At 37.1% G+C, this 25,748-nt stretch overlaps 1 protein-coding gene and 1 long non-coding RNA gene across 4 annotated transcripts in view; one reads left to right on the forward strand and one right to left on the reverse strand.

Annotated features, from left to right (window-relative positions):
- The window catches only part of TMPRSS15 (transmembrane serine protease 15), a 112,220-nt gene extending 109,841 nt beyond the window's left edge, over positions 1-2,379 (reverse strand). Inside the window, exon 1 of the mRNA XM_026501038.4 lies at positions 2,088-2,379. Coding sequence (XP_026356823.3) covers positions 2,088-2,232 — 145 coding nt within the window. The 5' untranslated portion in view covers positions 2,233-2,379. The remainder of the gene's footprint in view (positions 1-2,087) is intronic.
- On the forward strand, positions 267-24,000 carry LOC130542632 (uncharacterized). 3 transcript variants are annotated; one of them, XR_008957303.1, is made up of 3 exons: positions 289-554; positions 1,602-16,493; positions 21,656-24,000. It is a non-coding gene; the product is annotated as an uncharacterized LOC130542632 (long non-coding RNA). The 3 variants fall into 3 exon arrangements; XR_008957304.1 differs by having other exon boundaries at positions 1,602-7,151; positions 8,391-24,000; XR_008957302.1 differs by having other exon boundaries at positions 267-554; positions 1,602-24,000.
- Positions 24,001-25,748: the final 1,748 nt, after the last annotated feature.

Below are 25,748 nucleotides of genomic sequence, written 5' to 3' on the forward strand. Positions count from 1 at the left end.
CATCAAGTCTCGCATAATCCCTTTATCAGAATATCTTTTTTGATATATATTTAAATTTAAAATGAGACTCTTCAACTGAGACACAATGATGAAACTGTTTGTAAATGTATTAATAATGATACATAATTCCCATATGATGGTGTGAGATGTTACTTCTCCTTTTCCCAGATGGCAAATTGGAGCTAAGATTCACTATGAAAATTTACCAAGGTGATAAAGTTAATAAGTGACAGATTTGGAATTTGGACATAGGATTGACGCAATTTAGAACCCAGGATCTGTCGTATATTGACGCCAAACTTCCCAGTCCAGAAGGAACATTAGAAATAATATTTAAAGCAATAAACAGGCATTTAGTCTAAACAGCTATCGTTGCATAATTGATGAAATATTATCATTTATGCCATTTTATTTGTTTTTAAATAGTCAAAATTACATTTCGATTTGCATGTTTAAGTGTGAAAGACAAAGAAAAACTGAAGAACTGCATGGGAGGAGACTGAAGGAACAGGATAACTAAATCCTATGTAGGAATCTGCTTTGGATCCAAACAGGTAAAGGGCATTCATGGGAAAACTGGTAAAATGTGAATAAAATGTGTGGCTCAGTTAATAATATTGGACCAACGTTAGTTTCTTGGTTGTGACAACTGTATTATGGATATACAAGATACTGGTATTAGGGGAAGTTGGGCAAAGCTTATGTAAGAACTCTACAATTTTCGCAACCTTTTTGTAAGTCTAAAATTATTTTCAATAAAAAGTAAAATGGTGTGTGAAAGCTAGCATGTCTTATGTCTTCTGGTGTTCTACTATAGATTTAACTGCACTCTCTTTTTATGTTTAGTTGTTCACTGTCAAATCATATCAACATTGATAAGTATTTATTTAAATTTTACTTATAAAATAGCTTCTGTACCTTCACTGAGCATCAAAGATTCCCGTGGACTCTCAAACGACTATATACCCTTCAGGTTATTTACAGCATTTAAGTAAGACCAAAGCAGCCACTTTGCTAAAAGTCTCAGGGAACCTCTATATAAAATACCCCAAATCTTCTTTCTCTTGAAAATACATCCCTTGAAGATAGCTATAGTATTTAAATGGGATTGTATTGGAATTATTTTATAAAACTATGAAGTACTGATACACATTTAAGAAGTTATTTAAATTTGTCTCTGATTTCTCACTTCTAAAATGAAGGTAACTATGGGGCACCTCAGTGGCACAATTGGTCAAGCATCCAACTCTTGGTTCTGGCTCAGGTCATGATCTCATGGTCATGAGATTAAGTCCCGAGTCTGGCTCCTGGCTCACTGAAGAGCAGTCTGCTTCGGATTCTCTCTCACCCTCTTCCTTTGCCCTTCCCGCTTGTGCTCTCTTTATCCCGCCCCCCCCGAAATAAATAAATAAATCTTTAAATAAATCTTTAAATAAATAAATAAATAAATAAATAAATAAATAAATATGACGATAACTATAACAAGTAACTCATAGGTTTGCTGTAACAAGAGAATACATTTGAAGATCTTTGAAAAGCTGCTGGTATAGATAATTTAGCTCTAAATAATAGTTACTTTTCCCTATTTCTGTTTATTACAGGTTGCTATTCCGGCAGGTTGAGATCTTCTAAGTCTACAATTACATCCAAGCTCTCTTATACTGTTGCAATTCAAATTGTTGGACTAATAAGAAAGAAAATATTATTCTCTAGAAATAAGCAATATATTTCCTTTAACTTTGACTATTTATTGACATGACCAGTCAACAATGTTTTAATATGTTTACCATTTAAACTGTATCAGAAGGAATCCTCGGGCTATGAAATCTACTTGGTTATATGTTCACACTAAAAATTTACTTAACGTTTTTTCTTTTAAAAACTTAGTCTCATGCTCGAATTCTGGATTATACACAAGCTAATTTTCTAATATACTGTAAAGTGAACTACAGGAAGCATCTGAATGCGACATAGATACCTTGTTGTGAAAGTACAGCAATGAGAAAAACGTGCTGGCGGGAGAACTGAGATTAGAATGGGCACGTTCATCTGGGAGATGCTTCAGTAGCCAAAGCCGGGGGACTTACCTCTTTCTGATTCCTTGACTGCCAGCCAGGACACTGCAAATAATCCAGCACAGACAACCACCAGTAAGACAAAGAGAGCTGCAAACAGGACTTCATAGGTGCTGAGAGAATGGTGCCTGGAAGGTATACTTCTTTTTGACACCATTTTTGGCTTTGAAAGTATGCTAATCTAAGAACTGTAAAAGAATATGGTCCCCTCAACCAACTAGAGATCGAAACCTCTCAAGTTGTCAAGGATTTGTAAAGCAACCACATAAGTCTACCCTAGTGTTAGTAGTCAGCTTAAGAGTCGTATATGTCCCTTTAGCAACATTATGTCTCTATATGTTAAGTAGCTTAAAAAGGGTAGTTAATCTTTAAGAAGATATTAATGAGTAAAGATATGCCCGGTGTTATAAATGTTAATCACCTGAACCATTTGTTGAGGTGAATGAAATTAAATGCATGTTGTAAATAAAAATGACACTTTATCATTTCAAGAACTATTAAGAAAAATGTGAAATTCATAGCAAACAAATTAGTCATTAGGCGCATGTACTTGATATTTGTAGAGAGTTTCTAACAGATCAACCTTCTACCCTCTGACTCATGTCATTATTAAGGCATTTCTCCTGTTCTATGTAGGTGTAGACATTCTAAAAATAACTTTTATCTACAAGTATCTATTAAGCCCAACATATATATTAGTAGGTGTATCTCTCTCTCCCCCACCTTCCCTCTCCTTCCTTCCCTCCATCCTTCTTCTTTTCCCTGTGTGTGTGTATGTATATGTGTATACACATATACATGTTTCCTACTGAAATAATCACAGATTTTGTAGTCTTCATTATATCCCCCATGTGAAGTCATGCAATGTAGGTAGTATTGATTTAACTTAATGGAAAGTCTACTTTAATAAGGCATCACATGGCCACTCTTTATGGCCTTGTGTGGTTACCAATGAATGGGAGTAGCTGCTGGGAGAGGGAAAAAAAACAACAAAACTGTTTCTATTTTAAGGAAGTATTCTGGGTGCGGAAGACACTGCTCTTTTGTCCTGAACTTTATCTTTTTAAACATGCTAATTGTAAGAAGAAAACAGGTTAGAGAACAGGTCAACCGGAGACCTATAGTTTATGGGAAAATCAAGACTGTTTTCTGATAATTAAAAAAGAGTTTATCATTGGAAAGTCCACGTGTTGAATAAGCAATGAATCTAGAATTAAAAATTAATAAAACCAAACCTATTCTGAAGTAAACCAGTTTGCCTCTTGTCCTGGTAAGTGAAACTGGCCAGAGATACAGAAGTCCTAGAGCAAAGGGCTTTAATGCACTGGAATCGCGGCATATTATAATTGGCTGCAATAGGCCTTAACCACTTCCACTTTTCTTCTTTACTCTTGGAAGAAGAGAATTGTATGTTATACTCTGAAATCCTTGCTGATCAAAAGTAGGATATAAATAATTAAGTGCCTGTCATGGAATACATTAATATTTTTTATTTAACTGAATTAATTCTAATTATAGTGAGAGGTACTACTGATGGATTTGGGACAGGTTCATTTTACTTATATTCTAGGAGATGATTCTGATCACAGGCTAGACCCTTCACCAAAGTTGGAGCTTGAAGAGTGACCCTTGAATCTGGGGAGCCAGGAAGTTGGAAGTAAAATTGCTGTTCTCTGCTTTACAGCTGATGCAGTTGCAATTGCTTTTCAGAAAATGAAGTAGAACTTTGTCATATTTCTTTGGACCTGATTATATAAGGGAAGGAGAAGTGAGCACAATGAGTTCACATGCTCTGCTCCAAGCACAGAGTAAAAATATATTAAATATAAGATTGAAAACCAAAAATTATATACTTAGGTTCAGAAATGAAATCAACATTCATATTATACATTCTCCTCAAATTATATGCTTTCAGTAATTATACTTAAAATGAGTGGGAGAATAGGTTTCTTTAAAAAAGGCAGTAATTTCTGAAGGATAGACAAACAGGTCAATGGGAAAAAGAATAAATCAAACCTCTTAAAATTAAAGGAAAATTACTAAAAAAAAAATGGAATTTTCCCTACCAGATAATAAAGCTCATTATAGAGTTATAATAATAAAGAGAGTGTTATGGGTCCAGAAGTAGAAAAATATCTCAGTGGAATAGAATAAAGAGCCCACAAACAACTTGATTCACACATGGAAACTTCATGGATCAAAAAGGTAGTGTTGCTAATTATAGGTGAGGAAAACATGGCGGTCCACTAAATGATGCTGGGTTGGCTGGTTATCCCTCTCAGGATAATAAAGTTAGATCCTTACCTCATGCCATAAAGAAAAATAAATTCCAAGTGAATTGAATATACATAAAAAAGTATAGAAAAACATTTTAGAAAATGTAGAAAGATGTCTTTCTGATAATACGGAGATGAAGGAGTTTAAAAAAAAATCAAACAAACCAGGAAGGAGAATACTGATAAACTGAGCCAGAAAAAACACTGATTTTTTTTTTTTTAAGATTTCATTTATTTATTTGAGAGAGAGAGAGAGAGAGAGAATGACCCGGGGGTAGGGGAGGGGTGAGGGACAAGCCAGACTCCCTGATGAACGAGGAGCCCAGGGTGGGGAGCTCAATCCCTGAGATCATGACCTGAGTGGAAGTCAGACACTTAACTGACTGAGCCACCCAGGTGCCCCAACAAAACAGACTTTTTTTTGAAACAAAGGATATCAAAAACAAAGTAAAAATTGTACTAGAAGATCTTTTCTCTTCTTTCTTTCTTTCTTTCTTTCTTTCTTTCTTTCTTTCTTTCTCCCTCCCTTCTTTCTTCTTTCTTTCTTTCTTTCTTTCTTTCTTTCTTTCTTTCTTTCTTTCTTTCTTTCTTTCTTTCTTTCTTTCTTTCTTTTTCTTCCTTTCTGTGTATGTTTTATTTTGGCTACAACAGAACAGAATTGAGGAAAAGATTTTATATGAATTTCTCAAATTTATTTGGGGGACCACCTAAGGAAAGTCCATGAGCGGAGCTGGGAAGTGAAAAGGGGAGAAAATAAAGCCAATAAAGGCTTTTATGTATAATCAAGCCATTTACCACCATGGACTCAGGAACATAATCCTGCTGGGGATTGTGTGAGACAGTGAGGAAAATTCTCCGAGTTATCCCAATTAAGGGATAATAACTTCTAAACAGGAAGGGAGGAGGATAGTATTGAAATGGAATACCAACCCAGGGGGTTCCAACCGTATTTGTATTGTGCTAGTTCTCTTAAAAATTTTGAAATAAATTAATGAACCATTAATGACAGAGCTAGATGATTAGGACATATGGTTAATACTATCCTGCATTGCCATTTTATATATATAGAAAAGGGAAGCATGTGATTGAAGTTCCTATGATATTTTCTTCTTTATTAAGTGCTCATTAAAGTTTTGAAACTTTATGCATAGAATTCCCTACTTCAGAAATGTAGAAGTTACAGAAAAGCCTCCCCCCACCTTAATATAATTCTTTGAATATCTATGGGAGAGTAAAACATTTATTTTACATACACTTAAAAATTTTACCATAAAAGCTAAAGTGATCTAGATGAAGTATAGGTATAATATGTTTGGGATGGAGAATAAGAAAATATATAGCTTTGGATAGGTGGGCATCATTAATACTCTTAATGAAGCTTTCAGTAAGGAAATAAAAATCATGGCCATTTCAGTGATGGGAATGATACTTTCTGGCTTGGTGAAGAATGAAGGAGGAGGAGACTTGAAGATAGTGAGAGATGGAATAGGTAGAGGCGATGCTGAAGTTTTGGGGGCTCCTATGAGAGGGCTATAAATATCTTTGCCTGGAATGAATGAAAGGATAAAAATAGCACAGCTAAGAAAATTAAGCTCTTGTTAATGTTATAGAAGCAAAAGAACCGGAGGGTTAAGTTTCATGGTGCATATCATAATCTGTATTTGGTCAACAAATATGTGATTTTTTTAGAAGATTTATTTATTTGAGAGAGCTGGAGGGGGAGGGGCAGAGGGAGAGGGAGAAAGAAAATCTCAACCAGACTCTGCTGAGTGTGAAGCTCCACTTAGGGCTCGATTCCAGGACCCTGAGATCAGGACCTAAGCCTAAACCAGGAGTTAAGCGCTTAACTGACTGTACCACCCGGATGCCCCAACAAATATGTTGTTTTATACTCTGTCCAAGGAAGCAGTAGTAATTGCAGAGGACTCAAAATATTAAAGCCATGAGCATTTATAGAAAATTTCTTTCAATTTCCAGCACTATGTGAGAAACTCTGGCAGCTTTCATTGTTAAATAATTTCCTGAGACTGGGTTGTTATAAAACAAATTTCTCGAATAAGGTTAAACTAAAAAAATAATATAAAACAAGAAAATATTGATATATACTATAAAGAAATTGTTCAGCAAGAATACTTTTGGAGTTTCTACAGATGGTTTTTTCTCTCTAAAAATATGCCCACATGCCCAGTGTAAGAAGTCAATTAACACTTAGCTCACTTACGTGATTCATGGTTCAAAGGTGACAGAGCGTTAAGAAATTCACATGTGCTTATCTCTGAGATTGGTATATTTCTTTTCTTTGACCTCCCATATAATTTTAACATATTATTCTAATATCTAGTTGGTAAGCCTCTTCATATTTTAGGCATTGCAAGAGGACAGTGATCTTTCTTTGTACAAAGTCTGAGGACTGTTTGGTAAACATTTTGGGTTAAAAAAATGGGGGGAGTAGGCCTTTAAATATTATTAAATATCTCTTCAGTGAGGATCCTTAGGTACTGTAATCCCAGAGACTCGCTTACTGGATATTTTTTCTATTGTTTTGACACTTGAAGAAAAATTGGTCTCTGTATAAAAATTTGGTGCCATCTTGTCTTTCCCTCAGAAGCTGGGAGCTATTCGTCGGCTATTCTCTGGCCTGACGATTGAACTAGTCCTCTTTTGTGACTGTTCCACATGTATCATCATCAACCAGCTGTTTGCATGTTTTTGGATTACTTTTAGAAGGACTGGCCGATGGATTCTGTATTTCCTGAGTTTGTTTATATGTGAGAAAACTTCCTTTTTTATACTTGAAAAAGTAAGTATCCTTTTCTAGGGATTGTATGGGTGGGCAAATGACAAGTTTATTTTTGTCGTGAAATTCTGAAGGTATTTTTCTAATACTGTTTTTCTGACACAGATCACAGTAGTGGAAATGTCTAAAGCTAACCCTGTATCTTACTTCTGTGTGTTGCGTGTTTTATATCTGCCTGAATACTTAGAGAATTACTTTTTCATATTTGACGTTCAATAGAGAATAAGTTGTCAATGATTATTCTGAATGGAGTTTTCTTGGCATGTGGTGTACCTTTTCCAGTTTCCCCTTCACCTAAAAATCCACATTCCTTCATTAAGGTTTTGAATTTTTTTTTTTTTTTTTTTTTGCTTCAATTTACCAGATGTCTTACTGGGGTTGGAGTCCAATTTTCTTTGCATTGAATTTTCTTGTCATTCCTTTGTAGCTATACTTTTGTCCTAATTGTTACAGTATCTGTAACTCCCTTATACATTTTAATTATATGCCATGCCCAACTCTGTGTTTTCTGTTTTCTGCTGCTGCTAATTTATTGTTGGTGTAATGCTGTTGATTCAAATTGCTATTGGTATTCTTAATTATAATCTTTCTCTTTTAATCTAATTCTGTGTTTTATTATTGCATTATTGAGTTCTTACTGTCTTGACCTCATTTTCTTATTAACTTATTCTATAATAAATCGTGCAATAGGAAACTTCCCTTTGGTTGAATTTGCTTCCAGGTTTTTTTGGCAATATTTTACATACTATTCTCTCCCTGTCTCCATTTCCTCTTTCTGAGGTGTATTTACATGGCTGTCATGCGATTTCTTTTTATCTGGTTCACGCTTCACTTAGACAGTCCTGCTTAGGCTTTTTCCCATGGTTTCCCTGTAGAGTGGGTGAATTCCCCTTGCGTTTGCATGAGCTAGAGTTTGAGATATCCATACTCTTCGCTTTTTCTTGTTTTGCAAACTGAGGGGTTAGGGGAGGTTGGTGAGGTAAGAGGGCAGCTGTATATACAACATTCCTTTCTCTCCCTGAAATTTTTTTGAACACTCTACGCCAAGGTCCCTATGTAGTCATACGGGGTTTATTCTGCGTGTGAATGTGTGTGGGATGCCTCTATTCCCTGCAAGGAAGTGAGTAGCTTTGAGAAATTACAAGCCCTTATGTTTTCCTCTCATCTCCCCTGAGATCTGCTAACAATCCCTGGCCACTAGGAGTTGCCAGTCCTGAGATATTTTCTCTTTCTTTTTCTCAGGCTGTCTACTCACCAGTGTGACCTGCTTTTCTGCAAACTGCAAGGTATTAATAAAAATTAGAACCTTTCTGAGTTTTTTTCAGCAATACTGATGGGAAGGAGAAGGTTTGTAGGTGAATGATAAGAAAAAAGAGCCGTATTGAGCCTTTTAATATTCTTGTAATTGGACAAAGTTTATGCTATGTACTTTTTTTCTTGTTTTTTTTTTTTTTTCCCTTTGGTTTTTGACTCCCTCATAACTAGTTTGTAACTCATCTAATTAGATTCTAGAGAAGGACGTTTTAAGCTTTAGCTGTAATTCAGACTTGATACAAAAGTCCATGCAAATTTTTTTTTTTAATTGAAGTAGAGTTGACACACAATGTGGTATTAGTTTCAGGTTTACAACATAGTGATTCCACACATCCAATATAATTTCTGACTTAAAGACTACATTAATTTTATCTCAGCTAACACTATACCTAAAACATTCATTCAGATGTCGTAGCAAAGCTTCCTGGGCTCTGGAGAGTCTGAGTAGACAATATAACTTAGTTCATATATATACAATATTATCAGCTGAATACTATTTTATAGAAGGATACATGAAAGCTGAACATAAGCAGATTATAAATCTGTTTAGTTAATAGTAATCTCTTGCATCAATTAACAGTCCTATCAAATAGGAGTTGGAGTCCTCTACTACTTTCAACTTGAGAGTAAAGAAAGCTCTTACAGACATCACACACTGGAATATTTTTTTAAAATTGCAAAACTGAGGGGTCCCTGGGTGGCTCAGTTGGTTAAGCATCTGCCTTAGGCTCAGATCATGATCCGAGGGTCCTGGGATCCAGCCCTGCATTGGGCTCCCTGCTCAGCAGGGAGCCAGCTTCTCCCTCACCTGCTCCTGGTCCCCCTGCTTGTGCTCTCTCTCTCTCTCTCTGTCAAATAACTAAATAAATAAAATCTTAAAATAAATAAATAAAATTGCAAAACTGCACTCATTGAGTTGGAAGATATATGCATTTGTCATTCAAGGGTGGCGATGCGAAGTTGTGGAAAAAGCACTAGACATGTAGACAGTAGACCCACCTTTACATATGGGTATATTGGCGCTTACTAGGCAACTATGGGCATTTACTAAAACCCTTTCAGTTTTCTCAGCTGGAACATGAAGTTACTGATCTTAAAATCACTCTCCTTTCTAAAATTTCATGACTTAATGATTTTTATGGTCCCTTCCAACGCGTATGATTTATGTCTCTTCACCTTAAAAAAGCCTTTCTTTCTAAGATTTTTTTCAGAGATTCACCAGAAATCAGCTATAGAGACAATGTCCTTTAAAACATTTTCCTAAGATCTTTCCCTTCATATCTCCCACTGACCTTCCGTTCTCATTGCAGCTTCTTTTCATCCTTAGCTCCTCTGACTACAGTGAGACCCTATTTACTTCCCCTTTGCTGATGCAAATTCTGCTTCCCAGCTCTTCACTCTTTGTTCCTGCTCTGCAGGCAGCTTCTTACCTTGTCATATGAAAGCCCCTCTCACCAAGCCTATCTCCCTAATCTACTTTTGTCTGTAAAGTGGATTACGAAACTTCTGAATAAAAGGTATTATGCCAGAACATGTGAACTGCATAGCACTTAACTGTTCCAAAGGAGAGAACTCTATTCATGGCAGTATTCAAAAATAGACCTGTATTTCAGGAAAGAAAAATGAACTAGGCTGGGAGAGATTGGTTTTTCCTAGTAGGGGTTACCACACTTTTTATAGCATTTTAGTTGGTTAGTAGGGAGCTTTGAAAAAATAGCAGCATGCTCTCTCCTATCAGCTGCTAGTTTAGGTCATTTTCAAAGAAACCCCCTAGACATCCAGAATCCTAACCAATTCACAGCCCCATGATTTTATATTGTTGTGCCAGCCACAGCTGTAGCTGAGGCAGGATTAATCTTCTCGCTGTGTTACTTTTTAACTTTAATCATCTTAGTGCCTGGAGGTCAAAAGACTTTTTGATATTGAAAGAGAGTCAGCCTCAGATTTTCTCAGTGCTTTTTAATCTAATTGCCCTGCTATCATCACCAAAGTGTTATATCAGGCTTTACTTTTTTCATAGAATAAGTTTTCCACATCCACTTGCTCAGTTTTCACTGTCTTGTCGTTAAAATAGTTCCAGAAGCTTGTCTTCTGTTCCTTCCTCACTGAAAGGATAAAGATAAGATCCAATTAAGACATCATCGCATTAAGGAAACGGAAGTTTCCTGGCCTGATCTGGGCCTCAAAGTTCTTAAGTAAAATTTTGCATTTCATTTTTATGACTCTGCCTTTTTAGCTATCACCCAAATAAATCCCTTGGGTAATAGTTTTTTACTAAGTAGGTGCATAGCTCGTTTATATGAATATTATTTGCTTCTCCTTTATTATTAAGACTGTCAGTTTCTAGATGAAAGTGGCCAGGTAAATAGGGAGCTTTTGCTAAAGTAATGCACTGTATCTACAATTATACGTTTGATGAATGTGTCTTGCGGCTGCTGCTAAGAGTTAGGACTATTAACATTAAAAATAAAATAGCTCATGCGAACCAGGAATATAGCTTTATTGTTAAGTTATTTGTGAAGGATGATAAAGTCAATGGCAGAGGCATGAGTTTGGTGAAGCTGGTTAGACATAAGGAATTAAACAGGACAATTATATGATAAGTTAGATTTTTACATTAGATCCTTGGAGAGATTGCATAAAACTAAGAGGAATTTTATATAAACACAATCCTTCCCTGTTCTCATTCTCCCCTTCCCCTTTTAGTGATGAAACTCACTGAGTTTTATCTTGGGCTACCAGCAACAGCCCCCGGTTTTCACTCTTAATTTAGCTGTGGCCATGTGATTGCGATCAGGAGAATGAGCTATGTGAGAAAGTGGTACGTGGGACTTCTGGATCCTCTCCTTGAGGAATCTTGCTGGAATTTTCTTTTTCCCTCATGAAGGCTGTAAAAAGGGGGTAGTAGCTGTCTTGGAAGCTCTTTCTATGAATGGCACAGCCAAGCCACAAGTCTTGACCCTTCGTATCTGGGCTATTATGTCAGAGGAAAACAAACATCTGTTGGTATTTAATCAACTTATTACTTCCTTACCTTGATTTTATAGTAAACTCTAACTATGGGTTTTAACGAGGAATTCAAATAGAATCTATAATGCACTTTAAAAAAATTAGAAATAATTAGAAATAATTTCTTTAGAAAGTATTTACTAATATGAGAGTAGAAATTCTTTCATTATAGTAGTTTACTGATGTTTTTCTTTTCCATGAGCAAGCATTCTAGTGTAGGAATATATTAGTCCTGAACTTAATAGATTGCCACCAGAATGTTAAGATATAATGTCAATTTGGTTTTTTTTTAGTTTCTTTTAACATTTTCCCAATTCTTATTATTTTAAAGTATTTATAGTCCTTTTTAACCTTTAATTTTCCAGCATATTCTAGGTTAAAATTTGGTCATCCTAAATAACTTTTGGTCAGTGGACATGTGTGTGTTTACCGTCAATACAAGGCATTGGTTTGAGAGGCCAGTGTGTCGTCTCCCTGGTTTGCGACAGTATCTTAAGGACCCTGGCTCTCTGTGATTTGTCTGTACCATTGACAAAGAAGAAATGATACTGTTTGGTTCACTAAGTTCTAATAGTTAGCCAAAATGTGAAATCCTTTGATAAAGTCAGAAACTATTTGTAGCATATTCTAAAGCATTGAAAACATGTCTTTCTATTGATTTGGCTTTAAAATATCTAGAGCTTTTGATTTTCTTTATCTCTTGCTATTAAACATGATAAGCTTATTTATTCAAGTGTATATTTCTTACTGTAAGAGTGTTGACAACACTAACTCCATCTTTGGCTCTCCATCTTGATCATGTTGTCTCAATGACCTCTCTTGGGGCTATGTGTTCTGAGCCCCCTCAGAGATTAATATACATACCCTAGAAATGCCCACCAACACTGGGATGGGGGAGGCTTGCTTTGGCCTCTTGTGAATCTGTTAGAGATAACAGTCTTTCTGCTTCCTGATGCACAGGTCATGCCACAAGATCTAATTAAAGGGTAGCTGTCAATTAAGTGAATTCAAACCCTTCAAGGTGTATATGAATCCCTTGATCTCACTACAGCGCCCTTCTGTGTGTTCCCTTGCTCTATAAAGCCTGTGGACTGAAGTTGAGATTTTGCAGAGAATTACTTGGCAACGGCTCGGATCATGGCCTGCCTGATCCCCTCTTCAGTAAGTTAGCCTGAATAAAACTCTGTGTCACCTGTATGGAGTCACCTGCCTTGGTCTCAAAGTACCTTCTCGGTTTGGGGGATACTCTACTGTCTCTCAGCCCACCTTCTAATGCATATTCTGCTAATGCCTCAGATGTACTATTGTGAACACGTTTTCTGTAATCATGATGTTGTTTTAATGAGGTTTTATGAAATTCACTCTGAAGACAAAACCTACTCGTACCAGGTTGATTTGAAAGAAACCATGCCAATCAACTCTCTATGAAGATAACGGCAAAATGACCGTATCAGTTTATATTTTGATTAATTATAAGATGAATGTTCATGTGTGAGGTAGCAATTTTAACTTAGAGTGAATACAGAGCAAACTGTAATCAAAAAGAAGTCACATCGATTGTAACATTTCAGCCAAATTTTACACAAACACCTAAAAAACAATCAAGATTTTGGACATGTAAGCTTAACCACCATAGTTATATAATTTAAATGTGCAATAAAGCATGCAATTAAAGTAGCTAATATATTTCCTTTCAATAGAAGGAGATTACAAAAAAAAAAAGAGCTATCTTTTGAGACATTTTAAGATTGTTACTATATAAGCTAGTATCTATGCTGAACAAGGTTTGGTATGTTCACAATTCAATTACATTCAAGCTCAATAACAACCCTGTAATAAAAATAGAGCCTAAACCCTTCAGACGTCTGTATCCTTTAGATGCTTCTTATCCGGAAAATAAAATGAACTCTTCAGTGAAATGATCCAAATAGATTGTCAGGAATTAATCTTGCTCAATGTGAATTGATCCAAATTAGGGAAATAATTAGGAGAATGCTGTTATCATAAGCATCTCTATGTGTCAGAACTTCAGCCTATGTGCATATAAACACATACATGTACACATGCTCACGTGTACAGCAAAACACATAAGCATTATACACGCATGCCTACACATAAACATATGCACATACATATGCATACTCAGAACTACATACACGTTCACACAAAAACAAACACACATATGTGTACACACACACACACACACACACACACACACACACACATGTAACTGGAATATAATTGCCAAAAATGCTGTATTCATTTCACATGGAATTTGTTAGAAAAATTTAAGAACCTACCTGTTCTTAGCAGAGTTATTGAGAGAAGTTGAGCTTCTCTAGTAATTTCAGGAAAACAGCCACTTTGCATCTGGGTCTCCTCCTTCAGGGCTGGAAGGTAACTAAATGTGTTACTCATTTTTTCTCCCTGTCATGACCAATCAACACAGGAGAAATGATACCTTCTCTCCATCTCTCCCAAACATACCCCCCCCGCCCCGTTGCATTTCATCCATTAATTTACACATGATACTAGCTGGCGGACCACATCCAAAATAGAAGACCTAAGGGATTCTGTGGTTTATGCATAAGGGAGGTAAGGACCTTATTCTGTAAAGTGTCCTGTGGTCTTTTCTACATCTCTTATCATTTTTATCTGCTGTAGCTGTGGGGACCTGAAATGAGAAGTTCATTCTGCAGCCAGTGCTATATAATCCTCATGATTTTATAGTCACATATGGAGAGGTGACAGTGGTCACATCTTTGTGAGAGTGGAATTATCCACCTGTATCCATCTGCTGGCTGGGCTCTAACTTAATCTGAGTCAACCTTCCTGTACTTGGGGGTTCCGACATATGTGTTGTTGCCACAAGGAACATGGCACCTCTCCAATCATCTGTCATCCCTACTCTCCTGCCCATTCATCTTTCTGATGCGATCTATGTAACATTTTGCTTCATAATCTGCCAACTATAAAATGGTGTAGCTGCTACTTATAGCTGTTTTCTTAGGTCACAGAAGAGAATATTCTCATTTAAGTACTTCAAAATAACCTTGACCAATCTCTGCTAGAAAACACTGTTGCATTTGTAACCCCCAGGGAAGGAAGATGGACGGAATATGGGCTGTTTACTGAGCATATGCTTTAAGTGTTAGATCTATGCAAAAGCACCAGAGTTCCTACCATTTGTACTTGGAGAAGATTGTATCATTTAAAAATAGTATTTATACTATCTTCTCTGCTCCATTGACATCAAGGGTGTCCCTGACCCTTGATGTATTCCTCCCTGCAGGTGGAAAATATATTCTGACATATTATGTGATTTTTATAATTAATGAAATGTGAGTAAAAGTAACTTATCTTTCTTCCCTTTACAATGGGAACAGCAATCTCCCAGATAGGGCTGTTCTGCCAACCCGGATCACAGCATGAAGATCAGGTGAAGCAGAATCACAGCTGACCAACAGTGGGCATGCCACATGTTTGTTGTTGTGTGTCACTGAGACCTGAGAGTCATTTTCTAATGCAGTATAACATAGCCTATCCTGACTGATACTGTACCTATTGAAGGTATGTAAATGGAAACGGAGGGCTGTTCTTTTCTAAACACCAGAAGTAAAAAATCTAATGTTCTCTTCTTGCTTTTGCTAACTTTACCTTAAGTAACTTACTGAATTCTACAAGTGTTAGCTTCTGCATGTATACAATGAATGGTTTGGACATGACAATGTGAGCCAGCTTTACATTGCTGAGTTTATGATTAGAATAACACTAGACAGCATTTCTAAAATCATTATTTGTCTAATTTCAGGCTACTTCAACGTAATACCAGAGAGTGGGTGGTTTATAAACAACAGAAATTTATTTCTCACAGCTCTGGAGTCTGATGTCTGAGGTCAGGGTGTCAGCATGATTAGGGAATGGTTAGGGCTCTCTTTCAGGTTGCAGACAGCCATTTTCTCATTGTATCTTCACATGGCTGAGGAGTAAAGAAGTCTCTGAAGTCTCTGTTTTATTTTGTTTTAAGATGTATTTATTTATTTGAGAGAGAGAGAGAGAGAATGTATGAGCGGGAGGGAGAATCTCAAACAGTCTTTGCATGACCCTGAGATCACAAAACCAAGAGTCAGATGCTTAATTGAAAGTACCACCCAGGCACCCAGGCACCCAGATGCCCCTCTGTGGTCTCTTTTTTAAGAGCACTAATCCCATTCTGAGGGGTTCACCAAATCAGTGATCTAATCATCTCCCAAAGGCCCTGCTTCCAAGTATTACCACATTGGGAGTTAGGATTTCAACGTATGAATTTTGGAAGGACACAAACATTCAGTCCTTAACACCATTATCCAGCTTTACTTGGTTTCTTTCTTTCTTTCTTTCTTTCTTTCTTTCTTTCTTTCTTTCTTTGGTAGCTGGGAGGTACTTGGTGTTTGGATAAAAATTCGATTGAATTTGCTATTTCTATGTGGTTAAAAAAAGATCTTCAACATTTGGAAGGTGTAATAAAAAATTACAGGTTTTGGTGGGGGTCAAATTAATCACTAGCAGTAAGGACCTTGCACATGGTAAAACCTATATATTACCTAAAACAATTTGCAATTTGATTTAGTGATAATTGTTATTCTTAATGACATCCTACTATATCAAGATGTGTAATGTATAACAAGCACATTTGATCTTGCTAGTTATGAAATAAGATTTGATCTTTGACTTCCTAAGTACACACAGCATGGCCAGGCTTGGGCAGTGAGGAGAATATTGCCAGTGGGCTCACCATGTAGATATCGTTTAGTCACATTAGAGACATCACTGCCGTGAGTCTTAGCAGCATATAACCAAAATGTTTTCTGGTGCCTGCCCTTCCTCCCTCTCACCCCCAAGAAGTATCTAGAAAGAATTTGAAGAGCTTCTATCTTCAGCATTCAAAGTTTGGTCTCTGAACATCATTTGGAAGCTTGTTAGAAATGCCGAATCACTCCCAGAATTATTGACCAAGAGTCTTCATCTTAAGAAGATCCCCAGGTGAATTATATGCACATCAAAGTTATAAAAGCACGGAATTATCAATGAGTAAGCTTGGGAAGAAACTCAGAAAGTCTTTTTTGTAACTGTTATTTTAAATATCTGACTCAGGACCACTACCTGGCTAAAAACTACACCACTAATATGGAGAAACACTACATACTAATAAATGCTAATATTGAAGATATTAATAGTATTATTAATACTAATAAATACTAGTCTTGGAAAACAGCACTAATGTAAGATTAATGTGACCTACAATGACAAAAAACATGCAGTATATTAAATATTTCAGTTGGGCACTCAATCTTTGCATAGAGGAATCTGGAATTTGATGTTTCAACACCTTGGTCACAGTTTTCAGTGCTCCATCCTGATGGTAAAGGGAAGACAATTTGCATAGAGGTTGAAAACATTGTCTTTGAGTCTTACTTCTTTGGTTCAAATCTTGGCCTCTTGTTACTAACTGTGAAACTTGGGTAGTTGTTATGTCATTTCTCTGAACTTCAATTTCCTAATTAATATCATGGGGATGGGGCACCTGGGTAGCTCAGTTGGTTAAGTGCCTGCCTTTGGCTCAGGTCATGATTCCATGGTGCCTGAATTGAGCCCCATGTCAGGGTCCCTGTGGCAGGGAGTCTGTTCCCCCCTGCCCCCATGCCCATTCAGTCTCTCACTCTCTCTCTCAAATAAATAAATAAAATCTTTAAAAAAATATCATGGGGATAATAATTACCTAACCATTAAGGAGAAGCCTCAAAAAAGTTCTCCTTTAAGACCAGGTATTCTTACCCTTGGTCAGATAACAACTTTCTCTTTCTTAGGATTCACTGATACAATTATACCTAGTGTTCTTAATTTAGACATGCCAGAGGTCAGTAAGTTTTTTGTAAGATAACTGCACAATTTCATGAAAGAAAAATAGACAACATATGCAATTTCCATACCTTTGTTTGGGGACTGTACTTTCAGTCTGTTGGATGCGCTTCTCCTTAATCTATTTATAGAATGGTTTGTTCCTTTGCTTAAGGTCTGAGTAGGATTTTTCTGACATAACATTTTGCCAGGGAAGATAATGGATTAAGTCCCATGGAGACCGTAAGTAGATTTCATCACCTGCTCTAAGTATAACCTTCATTGCCCTCAGAAAAATTATTGTTGACACATCCCTTCAGTTATGTCCACTGAAAATTATAATGCCAGCTTTGGGCAAAAGACTTCGCAGACTGTTGGTGTTCCTGCCTTCAGGCAGAGGGCTGAAAGCAATGTATTATCCTTAATAGAGAATAAAGGGAAGGCGATACCCTTGACATCTTGATGTTTTATCATACATGCTTGTGATTTTTAAAAATTGCAGTATGCTCAACTCAGAGAAGCAGAGTGTAATTTGGGAGCAGATCCCCAGACATTACTTCATAATATTATTTGAAATATTATTACTTCATAATAACACGAGGTAAAACATATAAACGTAATTACTTACGTATAAGGGTCACTTTCTATGCTATGTGTAATTCTAGGAACTTTACATGTATTTGCTTATTTAACTTTCCCAATAATCCTCTGGGTTAAGTGCTAATACTGTTTCCATTTTAGAGATGTGGAAACTGAGGCACAGAACCTTTAAGTAACTAGCCTAAGGTCTCAGAGCTAATAAGCACCAGTTTCAGGAAACAGATTCAAGTAGTCTGGATCTAAACCCTAAATTCAGTGGTTTCGTATATGTCAATTTAGCTAAATTTTATTTTCCAAATGCCTTTTTCTGTATAGTTCTGGGCTAGGCTGGCCACAAGACAAATTTGTTTTTCTTTTCTTTTTCTTTTTCTTTTTCTTTTTTTTTTTTTAAGAGAGAGAGAGCTTGCATGCATGAGGTAAGGAAGGGAGGAGGGAAGAGGGAGAGGGAGAGAGAGAATCTTAAGCAGGTTCCATTGCTGGTCATGGAGCTCAATCTCTAGTCGGGGCTCAATCTTACAACCTTGAGATCATGACCTGAGCCCAAATCAAGAGTCACGTGCTTAACTGACAGAGGCACGAATATGCCCCAAAGTTTTGAGATTTAGAAGATAGATGTGAAATAGTAGGGAGCAAGCTAGGAGGTTGGTGCCAGGCCTCCAGGCCTCACTGCAGCTCTCACGATTTGCTGATCTGCTAGCATCTCACTGGCCCGCGGCCACGGCTAGCACAGAGCTCCTTCAGGTTCTCTAAGCTGTGGGCTGGGCACATAGGCAGTGCCAAGGGGAAGAGCCCTGCTTCCCCTGCAGGTCACTCAAGGCAGGTCCGGTAAGGCGACATGAAGGTTTAAGAACAATAAGAAAAGCAGTGAATGACAGGTGTGGGTTTCAGTTGAGCCTCCTGCATTCAGGTTTGCCCTCACATGTTCTTATTTGGTTTTATTTCTCTCATTTTAGGTTCAGATTTTATTCACAATAATTCCTACCCTGCAGATCTATGGCCCGTTCACTCCCAAATGCAGAGGCAACAGCGTTCTAAGAGAATTCACCAGCTCTTGTTCAGGATTCCTTGTTAGTGACCTATCTCTGATTTACCAACCCTATCTTTCCTGATCGTTCCTGATCTTTCCTTCTATGAGTTCTCTCATAATTGTGCAGGGCCTGATTCCTGTATATATTCCTTATTCTATAGTGCTCCTCTCCCCTGATAGAACCCTCACTGGTACATACTTTATGAGACACAGATACTGATTCTTTATAAAAGAAAGTCTTCCTTGATATTGACAGGTTAGAACTCAATGTGCTCAGCATAGTGCCAGGGACATTATGGCAGGGACGCTCAGCCATGTTTGGTATCATTCTCACCTTCATCTTCATCCTCTTCCCTCTTAAAAAATTCATTGAAGTATCATCATACAGTAAAACAAAAAGGAGAGGTTCAAGTATGCTTTAGTTAAAGTAGAAATAGTTTCAGCCTGGCATCAGTAGTTCGCCTAAATATTTTAGTGGAAGGAGAATTCCTTTGCAAGTTCTCAAATGGAAAGCCACTATATTTTCTACCTCTAAAGCAAATATTTAAAAAATTCTTCACCAGGGCACCTGGCTGGTGATCACGTGACTCCTGCTCTCAGGGTTGTGAGTTCAAACCCCATGTTTGGTGTAGAGGTTAATAAAATCTTTACAAAATAAAAGTTCTTTACCAATAGGTTTCTAGTATTATCTGAGGCCTGTATTTATTCTTTTTTTCCCCCCTAAGATTTTATTTATTTACTTGAAAGAGAAAGAGAGAACAGAAGCAGGGGGTGGGGTAGACAGAGGGAGTGGGAGAAGCAGGCTCCCCGCTGAGCAAGGAGCCCGATTCTGGGCTGGATCCCAGGACCCTGGGATCCTGACCTGAGCCGAAGGCTGATGTTTAACTGACTGAGCCACCCAGGGGGTATATGCTGCTTTTATTCTTTAGGCTTCTATTTACCTCAGCAATAATTTCCAAACATCATAACCTCTGCTGACTTGAGAGAAGATTCTATTTTTCCCACTATTTCATATTCCTCTTCACCCTCTTCAAATCCTAGACACCTTGCTTAAACCCTGATGCTCAAATTTCTCCCGATAGTCTCATAAACTCTCAGCCCAGCCAAGCGTTGTGGAGAAATTCCTCTATGCAGCACTCTTGTTTTGACATTTCGGTGAGTCTATTTACATGTAGTAATTTCCCAGTGCCAGTTAAAGTCAGAAGAAGTGATTCACTGTGGCATTCTTGCAAAATATGACAGATGGGCTCATTAGTCTTTTGATTCACAAAAACCACGATGCTTTTTTTTTTTTTTGCTTAAAATAAGAAGCAAAAAATAAGCAAGTCCCCGATAGGTTTAATTCAGAGTCAGAGCTAAGTAATGCCAGCTCTGCAGATTTGTGTGAAGAGCTGACAAAAGGATCAGGGAGGGAAAAAAGGACTAGACAAATGAGTGCATTGTGCTTTGTGAAAAGTTATGAGCCGTGAGCTGATCCAACAGCTAGACAAAGGAAGTAAAGCACAAGTGACTACTAAGTTACATGCCATTTATGTGTTCTTGATACAAACGCAGTGGTAGAAACAATGAAGAAATTAAACAAATGAGCCTTAATGGAATGTAAAAAAAAAAAAATAAGGTGCCAGAGATTTTAAGGGAAAAGAAATCCCTATCAGTGATGACTGATACCACATAGAATAGTATCTGTTCACCAAGTAGCCAAAATTAAAGGGAGATGTCTTTGGAATGTCAATACTAAATCTTTTTAAGGAAACTCTAGCAGACTCAGTGCATGGCAGCGGAAAAGTATTCTTATTGAAATTTTCATTCATACTGATTGGACATCCACGTTTTGTTGCAATCAGCACATCTGCCTGCTAGAAGGACTCCACAGTCAAATCTGAATTTAAAATTAAAGATAGTAGGTTTTCAAATCTTATCTGCTGTCTTGCCTTTGAGTGCTTAAAGAAAGACTGCATAGATTGCAATATTTCTTATACCCCTAAAAAATAATTAATCAAGAGGTTAGTAAAAAAAAAAAAAAAAAAAAAAAAAGTCCCACAATGTAAATTTCATTGAGCTAAACTAAACTAAACTAAACTAAACTAAAACATTTCTAATGCTGAAGGAGGAACAGTTCTTCGGTTTCTCATGGGTTGTGCCTTTTTCTATCACTGTCTTCCAGGATATGTGAATCATAAGTTATTTCTTAATCTTTAAAATTACTTATGTAGTTACACAAATAATTTAAAACTTTTAAATAAAAAGGCAGATAAGGAGTTCTCAAAGTTTCAAATGTTGTGACAATATTACCTTCATGAAAAATGTTTTGTCTTATTTCACATTTAGAAAAAAAATGTTTACAAATGTCTTGGAAATATACTCGTACACATTTCTCTTGGATATTTTGATGATTCAGATGGATCAGTATTTTGAGCTTCACCAGGCTTGGTGTCAAAAGCCCTTAATAACCTGAATGAAACATACCAAGAATACATTATTTGGTGAAAAAAGAGAAAGAGAAAGACATTAACATTTATTTTTGGCTCTTAACAGGCTCTGTGTTACGAATACAACAAATGCTAACACAATATCTCTTTTTAGTCACATATTTATCCGCTCTCTAAAAATCTGCATGAGACCTTTTTTATTCTCCATAACTTTTTTTTCTTTTTAAAGATTTTATTTATTTATTTAACAGAGACAGACAGCCAGTGAGAGAGAACACAAGCAGGGGGAGTGGGAGAGGAAGAAGCAGGCTTCCAGCGAAGGAGCCTGATGTGGGGCTCGATCCCGGAACGCCGGGATCACGCCCTGAGCCGAAGGCAGACGCTTAACGACTGCGCCACCCAGGCGCCCCTATTCTGCATAACTTTTTCTGTAATGATGTCTTTGTTTTCCTTTCGTGCCTCAAAAACACACAGTTACTTCATTTACAAACTCGGATTTGCGGCTACACATATACATGTATATATGTATGTATAAACGCGCACACATAGATACGCGACAAGTACTATTAAGTAGTTACACTTTACGGATGTTATCTCATTTAATCCTCATATGTATTCTGTGAAGTAGGAACGAATCTTATGGAGGAGGATACCAAGGAATAGAGAAGTTAGCTTGTCCACTGTCACTTAACAAGTGGGTGGCAGATTTCGAGTTCAAACTCAGGGAGAGGATCTGGCCGCAGGGTGATGCTCTCACACGCACTGTGGTGATATGTCACGTAAGAGGCTCTCTGAGGAGCCGCCAGAAGGAGTTGAATTCAATGACTTCCATTTTCTGATTAGAAAATTTTTAATTCTTGGTTTATTAAAATCTCCTTTCTGATACATTGGCAATCTCAATAGCATTTGCTCCATGATTAGGTTCTGTTAACTCGGCTTATGTTATTTTCTGGCTTACCAAAGATTTCTGTCATTATAAAATTGGACATTGTCATTGATCACAATTTGAAAAATCAAGAGGTAGACAGATGCGTTGCCAAATGGATTAGCATTTAATAGCATAATGATAATGTATTTCAGTTCCTCCTAGCCTACTCACATGTCATAACGAGTTCTTTTACCACAGGCATTAAAAGGAAAAAAAAATAAATGGAATGTTATGAAACAAAAAAAATTTTTTAAAAAAGGAAAGAAATTATCCTCGCCCGATTCCCACCCTCCACCATCCCTGATTTGGAGTGATTAATCCCTTTTGGAGTGTGTTTGTGATAAAGTATAATGCTACTGGGGAGTCTTTCATTGTCACATACTTTTGCTGGCTGGTTAGTTGGTTCTTAGGGAGGAAGTGATTGGCTCGAAGTATTAGCTGAACAGGTAAGTTGTACACGGCAGCAGCTTCTGAGAACGGACTCAACTCTCTGCCCGCTGCTCGCTCATTTGTGTCCGTCTGTGGCTGACAGTGTTAGTTACATTGCCAAAACCCTGTGCCCCTTCTTCTTTGCTAACAGAACCCCAATTTTGATCAGGGTGTCAAAGTGCATAGCCCCTGACAAAGAATCATGGTTAGTCTAACCCTCTAAGCAAGTCATGACATACCTATTTTCCACTTTCCCCACCTCACTTGTTATGATATTTCAGAGAATAAAGTCAATACACTAAAGAGGAGGAAAGAAAATCCTTACTTATTTAAGGAGCTGTTTGATGCAGGCAGACCCTCCTTTTGGACTATACTAAATGAATAAAATGCTATTGGTGTTTGTTACAGCTGGTGGAGGACTATAGTTGCAGCCCAAATCATTTATTGCTAGCTCACCATAGATGCAGATCTGCTCAGGAATTCTCCATTTGTCCAAAGGCTGTCCCGAGGATAGGATGTTTTCACTCATTGGCTTGTTTCCTTCAGAGACACGGTCACAGATATGGGGTTCTAACTGCTCTTGATTTAACAGGTCTGTCTTATATAGGAGCAGATTTTGGCAACATTCAAGACAAAAGCACTTCACAGCACATTTGCTTTTCCTTTACTATGGTTCTTTTGTAACATCCTTTCCTCCCAGATCCTTAAAATTCAAAAAAGTTTCACTAAGGGGTGCCTGCCTGGCTCAGTTGGTATAGCAGGCAGCTCTTGATCTCAGGGTCATGAGTTCAAGCCCCAGACTGGGCACAGAGCTTACTTTAAAAAAAAAGTTTCACTGAAATGTGTTAGGGATTTATATTTTATCATGAAGTTTGTCTAATGTGGTTGCTCAAATCTTTCTTCAAGTCAGGAACATGTTGTATTATGTCTTTAATTATTCCTTTTTCTTCCATGTAATTCTTTTTAGAATTCCCAATTTGCATAGAGGGAAATTCCTGGATTTAGCATCCATGCCTCTTAAATTTCAATGTATTATCATATGTACAATACTTAATAAGTATCCATACATAAGTATATATATATATGTGTGTGTGTGTATGTGTGTGTATATACGTACATATACATATATACACACACACATATATAAGCATTTTTCTCTGAATTCTCAATGTCTTCAGTTAGTATACTATGTCCTTGATTTATATTTCTTCAGTATTCAATAAACTCTGAATTTTCCAATTCGGTACTCATGTTATCCATCTGACAACAATTTTTAATTGTCTCAAAGATTTCTCTCTCATTTAATCCAATTGAAAATAATAATGAACCATTTCTGTGGAAAGAGAGATTTACCATTTGATCTGTGACATTTTCTCTGGTCAAATGCCTCTTGAGACACTGAAAAGGAATATTTACAGGATCAAAATAAACTGTGGAAAAAAACTGCAGAATCTACTCTGAGCCAATTCAATATCTGTAATGTGTTATCAAAATTCCTATTGAGAAATTTACAAGCAATGAGTAACTGGTAGTTGAGAAGGTGCGGCCCTACTACAGATAGTACCAGAAAGCCCAAGGAAGATCTGCAACTAGCCAGGTAGGGAGATTGAAGGGGTTCCAGAGCTGACATCCTCTCTGTGCTGCTGTGATGCCCACTCAGTCAGCCTTTTCTTTTATCAGAGTCCTCATGTCCCAGATGCAGAGTGATTTAGAGACGACATGTCATTCTGCGCCTGGGAATCACACAACCTCCCCTAGCTGTCACTGTACGTGCTGTGTGGCTTGCCCTGTATCCTTTCTTAAAGGTCAGTCAACTTGGTACCAGGTGACATTTCTTGTGTCTCATGAGTCTTGTCAATATGAATCCAAGACCACTGTCACTAGTCAAGGAGAGTGGGCATTTCATTTTTTAAATCAATAAATCAATTTAAAATATTTTCTCTTGTGTCTCATACAAAAGATTTGTATTTGTGGGAAATTTGTATGGATTCTTCAGCTCTAACAATCTTTTGTTTTGCTTTTGAGTAACTGGCATCCCTTTCTTAAAGTCGTACTTAGATGAACCACGTTTCCAACTCTTGTTTTGGTAAGTTGAGGTTACTTGGATGGCACTTACCTCTTCAGCTAGCATACTTTACCATCACTAAAATCAAGCATACTTTACCATCACTAAACACGTTGAGATCTCTCACATTCATCAAGAATTTTGAAGAGAATTTTTTGTTCAAGTCACATATTGACCTAGATATGGTTTTAGTTCACCAGAGCATGCATCCAAGTAATTAAAACTATGTCTGTGTAGGTATGTCTTTCCAGCGCATGCATAATCCCATTGTGTTTATTATCAGTGATTGATGTGTCTTAGCACCTATCAGCTTCATATAGCATTAGTATCAGTCACTGTAAAAGCTGCAGTTCTTAATAAATAAAAAAAAAAAGAAGCACGGAAATTTGGGGTCACAAGTAAAGCCACTTGTTAGATGTATATTCATGCTAGTGAATAATTTCATATGCTCCAATTAGTGATTATTTTTTCTATTTGCTTGAAAGGTGATTATTATTCTGATATTGATAGTTGTTGAAATGGTTTCTTTCAGAGAGGGTGTGGCTCTCTGTTCAAAATTTTTAGTCCCAGATAAAACAGAAAAGGAAATTCTTTTTTTTTTTCTTTTGGGTAATTCTATGTTCTTTGATCATGGGTCTAGTTACAACTATGGTAGCAGGAAAGATACTGGGGAAGACCTAGAAGGAAGATTCAGTTCTACGACCATCCTTCATCTCTGCTCTGGTAGCTCAATCACACCTGGGCATTTTTCACCTTGTCCAACTGGTGTGTCTTTATTAGGAGCCATCTTGAGCAGTATCTGAACCACTTACGCCATACGTAACAAATGAAAGATGGTCGCAGTTGTCACAATACGCTGCTCCGTGTGCTGGTGAGATAACATAAATCACTGGACTGTCAAAACCAGCCCCACACGCATTTG

The sequence above is a fragment of the Ursus arctos genome, unplaced genomic scaffold (genome assembly GCF_023065955.2).
Source record: "Ursus arctos isolate Adak ecotype North America unplaced genomic scaffold, UrsArc2.0 scaffold_4, whole genome shotgun sequence".
Taxonomy (NCBI): domain Eukaryota; kingdom Metazoa; phylum Chordata; class Mammalia; order Carnivora; family Ursidae; genus Ursus; species Ursus arctos.